At 44.9% G+C, this 6,000-nt stretch overlaps 1 protein-coding gene across 1 annotated transcript in view; it reads left to right on the top strand.

Moving 5' to 3' along the window:
- The first annotated feature begins 1,567 nt into the window (after positions 1–1,567).
- The window catches only part of CNN3 (calponin 3), a 36,983-nt gene continuing 32,550 nt past the window's right edge, over positions 1,568–6,000 (top strand). Inside the window, exon 1 of the mRNA XM_063136044.1 lies at positions 1,568–1,657. Coding sequence (XP_062992114.1) covers positions 1,601–1,657 — 57 coding nt within the window. The 5' untranslated portion in view covers positions 1,568–1,600. The remainder of the gene's footprint in view (positions 1,658–6,000) is intronic.

Below are 6,000 nucleotides of genomic sequence, written 5' to 3'. Positions count from 1 at the left end.
TTGATATCACTATAAAGAAGTAGTATAGACACCGCAGTGCACTTCGATATCACTATAAAGCAGTAGTATAGACCCTGCAGTGCACTTCGATATCACTATAAAGCAGCAGTATAGACCCTGCAGTGCACTTTGATATCACTATAAAGCAGTAGTATAGACCCTGCAGTGCACTTTGATATCACTATAAAGCAGTAGTATAGACACTGCAGTGCACTTCGATATCACTATAAAGCAGTAGTATAGACCCTGCAGTGCACTTCGATATCACTATAAATCAGTAGTATAGATACTGCAGTGCACTTCGATATCACTATAAAGCAGTAGTATAGACCCTGCAGTGCACTTCGATATCACTATAAAGCAGTAGTATAGACCCTGCAGTGCACTTCGATATCACTATAAAGCAGTATTATAGACCCTGCAGTGCACTTCGATATCACTATAAAGCAGCAGTATAGACCCTGCAGTGCACTTTGATATCACTATAAAGCAGTAGTATAGACACTGCAGTGCACTTTGATATCACTATAAAGCAGTAGTATAGACCCTGCAGTGCACTTCGATATCACTATAAAGCAGTAGTATAGACCCTGCAGTGCACTTCGATATCACTATAAATCAGTATTATAGATACTGCAGTGCACTTCGATATCACTATAAAGCAGTATTATAGATACTGCAGTGCACTTTGATATCACTATAAAGCAGTAGTATAGACCCTGCAGTGCACTTCGATATCACTATAAAGCAGTAGTATAGACCCTGCAGTGCACTTCGATATCACTATAAATCAGTATTATAGATACTGCAGTGCACTTCGATATCACTATAAAGCAGTATTATAGACCCTGCAGTGCACTTCGATATCACTATAAATCAGTATTATAGATACTGCAGTGCACTTCGATATCACTATAAAGCAGTATTATAGATACTGCAGTGCACTTCGATATCACTATAAAGCAGCAGTATAGACCCTGCAGTGCGCTTCAATATCACTATAAAGCAGTATTATAGATACTGCAGTGCACTTCGATATCACTATAAAGCAGTAGTATAGACCCTGCAGTGCACTTCGATATCACTATAAAGCAGTAGTATAGACCCTGCAGTGCACTTCGATATCACTATAAAGCAGCAGTGTGGCTCCTGCCTGTTATACACCGCTTTCCTAGCGGAATATTCTGCTTGGTGTAGATGAGCCTTTCAGCATCCCTGAGGTAGTTCCGTCGCCTGTGTGTCTGGGCTGCCTCGCTGCCGTGAAGGGAACGGCTTTTTTTGACTGAGGCGGGAGGCGACGCCGAGGCCGCCCTCCGGGCCAGGGGAGGGACTAGAACTTTCTGCGGCCGGCAGCGCCGCGGCGGGCTCCCTGTCAGCCAGCCGGGTCCACGTCCCGCCCTCCCGCCTTCCCTCTCCCACTCCGAGCCCGGCCCGCCCTCGCTCACTCGCTCGCTCCCCGCCGGCAGGACCCAGCATCCAGTCGAGCGAAGGCAGGGGACGCCAGCCAGCCTCGCCGCCTCCGGTACACGGGCGTACAATACACACGCGCGCACACGCACAGCCCGGGCACGGACCCCGCCGCGGCGCCGCCACCGCCGCCATGACCCACTTCAACAAGGGCCCCTCGTACGGGCTTTCCGCCGAGGTCAAGAACAAGGTAGGGCTCGGCAGCCGGGTTGGGGGGGGGGGGAGAGGGAGGATTGTGGTTCTAGAGCCCGCCCGCGCGCCCGCTCCACTGCTCTGTCCGCCCGCTTTGTTTGTGCTAGGCTGGATAGAGAGGGTGGGTGGCTGTGGGATGTGGCGGGGACGAGAAGAGTTGCTCCCTTCTGAGGGAGGAGATGGCGGAGGGAGGAATGGCTTTCTCTTTGCTCTGCTCCTCAGGTCGGGTGGGTGGGTGGGTGGGGAGCGAGTGAGAATGGAGCCCTTTCAGCCCTTCTTCCCCAATACTTTCAGCTGATAGAAACGCCCTTCATCTCCCCTCAGTTTCCAGCTTCTTTTTGCCTTTCCCCGCCTCCTCCATCACTCTTCTCCCGCCGCCGCCCCCCCCCATTGTCTGGGTTAAATGGGGGTGGGATAGGCGTGAAATAAAAGGCTGTTTTTTTAGGAAAGGCGAGGGTGTCCCTGACATTCCTCTTTGATTTGAGGGAAAAGAAGAAGGAATCTGTGTATGGTCGGACTTGAACGAAATGAACCATGTTCCCCAATTCACACCCTAGTTAATGATAACTAAATGATAGGGTAAATGATCCTTCCCCACCCCCTTCCTTGGTCATAGGAAATGAAGGAACGTCCCTTCCCCTTCCTCAAGTCCTCGCCTTATTTGCTTGTGGGGGGTAGTCGTGAGACACTTTTTCCTTCCCCATAGGACAAGACGTGACCCCTTGTCCTGCTTCCCTAGGTGTACGTGAGGTAAATCACTGGCAGGCACTCCCCCAACCTCCCTCCCTCCCTCTCTCTCTCTCTCTCTCGCTCTTTTTTTTAATAAGCATTCTTCTTCAGGGGTTTTTCCTTGAACTTGTTAACATTTCTTGCAAAAGGGCATGGGAAGGAAAATGGGACGGCAGAAGAAGAAAAAAGGAAAAGAAAACAGAAGAAAAGTCCCACGGATGATATCATTAGTATATATTTTTAAAGTTTTTGTTCCTCCCTTCTTCTTATATGTCATGTTGCCTGAAACCCCAGCCTTCTTTTCAGATTATGGAGACTATGAGAGCCTTGCTCACGGAACCCCCTTTTTTCTGCTTTCAGGAGGGACCTGAGAGGGAGGAATTGCTCCCTGCCTGTCTTCTCCACCCTTAAGCAACATTCCTCTGTTGTAGCCTCATTTTGCTAGTTCTCTACCTTTGATTCCTTGCTCCAAATATTCAGGCAGGATTCCTCCCTTTAACTCTGTGTGTGTGTGTGTGTGTGTGTATGTGTGTGTGTTTTCTGTATTTTTCCCAAAAGGAGAGCAGGGGGGACACTTTCCCCCTTGTTTCTGTTCCCTTCACTGCTCTCTTCCTCACTGCAGAAGCAGAGGCGAATACCAGCCAGCTGCTTCCTCTGGCAAAACACTGCGGGACAAACCTGGGTCTGCTGAAGAGAAAGCGGGGGAGTGGGGACAACAAAGAAAGAAAATGCAGGGGATCTGTGGTTTTTGTCCGTGCAGTTCTGCACTCCTGGTTGTGTCTTCTCAAGTGCTGGTGGGAGAACAGAGGGGAACTATTGCTGGCTGTAGCTCCCTTTCCTTTCCCAACTCTGTCTCTAGGACCCGCACTCTTGCTGTTGGCCTGTGGGACCCACCCAAGCTCCGGAGATGGCGGCAGCAGGGGGAGTGCGAGGTGCTCCCAGCCTACGTGGCTCCAGTCTAGCGCTAGCTAGCGCCAGGCAGGATGGTGTGCTAAGGAATTGACTGATGGACACACTTCCTCACTGTCTTCCTTTTCTGCTTGCCCGCAGCATGTTTTCACCTGAACAAGTGTGTGAAAGCAAAACTGTGTTCTCGATACAATAAATGATGGCTAGGAAGAAGGTTTAAGAGCCCAAAGCCAACAACAATAAATTTAAAAGGCACTAAAACCAAAGTCTGTGTTATTGAGGGCAGACTGGTTTTGAAGCAGAGGTCACTTTTGAACCATTGTGGCTTAGGGATTGCCACATTAAAATGCCTACAAGTTCAAAGTATGCTGTGAAGGTATTAATTTGTTCTTGTGAGGAAAGGATGACTCTTTTAAAATAAAATGGGAGTAGGACATCTTGCAGTTCCTTTGAATGTAGTTTTCCCTGTATCCGGTCCCCTTTCCCCAGCAGCTAGCATAATTTGTGACTCATGTAGTCTTCCTATCCATTCCCATCTTTTAACACCCCCTGCACCTATATTTGATAATATCTCTTAACATACACATTTCCTGTTCACTCTTGCATGCAAACACACAGATGTACTGACATGGGAACGGAGCCACGTCTCAGGCTTTTAAAGAATTCTTTCCATCCTAGACAGAAGTATGGAAAAGGTAGTGAAACTTGGCAGATATACCAGGTCCATCATATTAATTTACTGGACCCATTTGGTCTGGGAAACAGATGAGAAATGCCACCTCTGTCTCCCCCCACCCTCCCGCCCCACTTCCAGCTCAAAGCCCCAGCGCATTCCAACTACATTACATCATGGGGTACTGAGGAGAGACCAGCCAATCCGTGTGGGCGTTGTGCACAGAATGCTCATTGTCTCCACACTGCTGCTCTCAAGTCCAAAGTGGTGGGGAGGAATGGGGGAAGATACACACAAAGGAAACTGCTGCGGCTTGGGCTTTAGTTTCCATTAACTCTCTTGGGAAATAAAGTATTCTAAGACTCTCCCACTCTTCATCTAGAAAGCATGCTATGGTGGCACCTTATCCCTACGCTAAAACATAGTCATATAAACTGACAAGGTGACATTTGATACATAGCAAAATGCGAATAACAACAGCTGAATATTTCAACTTACAAAAATGCAAGCTTTTGGCAATGGAACAAACAATTCCTATGTGCTTACTGTATTTTTGTGCTCCAAGTAAGTTTCACTTATTTAGCTGGATTTTTGCCTTAGTATGGATTTTAAAATATCATGTGGCTCAATGCTATGTATGTTTCATATTAAGTAAGTCCTAGTAATTCCAGTGGGCTTACTCTCGCTTAAGGGTAGATAGGATTGCATCCTAAATGTGGTGCTACAGGTGTTTTGTGTTACAGTTGCTTTTCCATCTGTTTATTTTGATTATGCTTTTCTGATCTACTTGTGAGAACAGACGTTAGACTTACACTATTGATAGATCTGAGCTATAATTTTTTCCTCAGACTAAAATGCATAGTGCACTATAACAGTACAAATGGACAAAATTAATTTGTTTCTATATAACCATCCATATGCTTGAACAATGTAGACTTTCTGATCAATTAGAAAAACTATTACAGTTTTTATTATAGCCTAACTATGTCTTACAGTCACAGAATAATGGGGCCCATGCGATTGATTGATTGATTGACACCTCTTGGGGAAAAACCAGGAGTATTCTAAGACATTTCTTAAAAACTATTGATACGTTTGTTTCTGGCAACCAGATAATTGATCTATTAGGGACACAAAAAGAAAGAAAGGTGTACTGTTTTAACTTAAAAAAAAAAACAATTTTAAAGGTGTTGGACCAAGAGATATGGGAAGTGTTAGTCTGTTATATGTAAATATGCAGAATACATTTCCACAGACACACTATTTATTTATATTATATATTTATAATCCATCTTTCTTTTTCAACAGAAAAAATCCCAAAGTAACAAAAGATATAAATGGGCCAAAGCAGGTTAATAGAAGAGACCTTACAGCCTCTTCTTTCTCTCCTGCATAGTGGCTGGCTGCAGATGGAAGGCCCTTGGCAATTGAGCTGGGTCAAGCTGGCCAGAGGAAAGTGTCTCACTTTTTCTCTTCCCTTTTGTTAAACTGAAGAGGGATTGAGTCCAAGAGGATTTGGCCAGGCAGGTCAGTGGAAAGGGCCTTTTCCTTCTCATTCTGCAGATTTTTGTTTTGTTTTGTTTTGTTTTGTTCAGTTACTGACCTGTTTTCTGCAGTACAATGTTTAATTATTGTGGCTTGACAATTCAGTACTATTTTAAAGTACAATGTTGCTTTAACATAATTAATTTGTTCAAGAATTTTGGTGCATCTGTACTCAAGATCACAGCACATCTTGGTCATGCTTGTGGGATTGTTTTGACTTTTTGCCCTTTAAATAGCACATCTCTATATTATAACACAAAAAACTACTGAAAATTCTCTCATATTGAAAAGTAGTTTGCTATGTGAGCACGCTGTTCAAAAAACATAGGTCCAAAGCCCTTTTGAGTAGCCAGAGCTGGTTGTACCATTTGGTAAATCAGACCAAATTATTTGGTCTGATTTAGGACTAAGTTACCTTGTCAGATGCTTTGTACAAAGAAGCTATTTCAATTATAGTTGTCTTTTAGTAGACATTTTCAATAGAC

The sequence above is a fragment of the Elgaria multicarinata genome, chromosome 1, assembly GCF_023053635.1.
Source record: "Elgaria multicarinata webbii isolate HBS135686 ecotype San Diego chromosome 1, rElgMul1.1.pri, whole genome shotgun sequence".
NCBI lineage: Eukaryota > Metazoa > Chordata > Lepidosauria > Squamata > Anguidae > Elgaria > Elgaria multicarinata.
The sequence above is the reverse complement of the archived record's forward strand: the minus strand, read 5'-3'. Positions and strand labels throughout refer to the sequence as shown.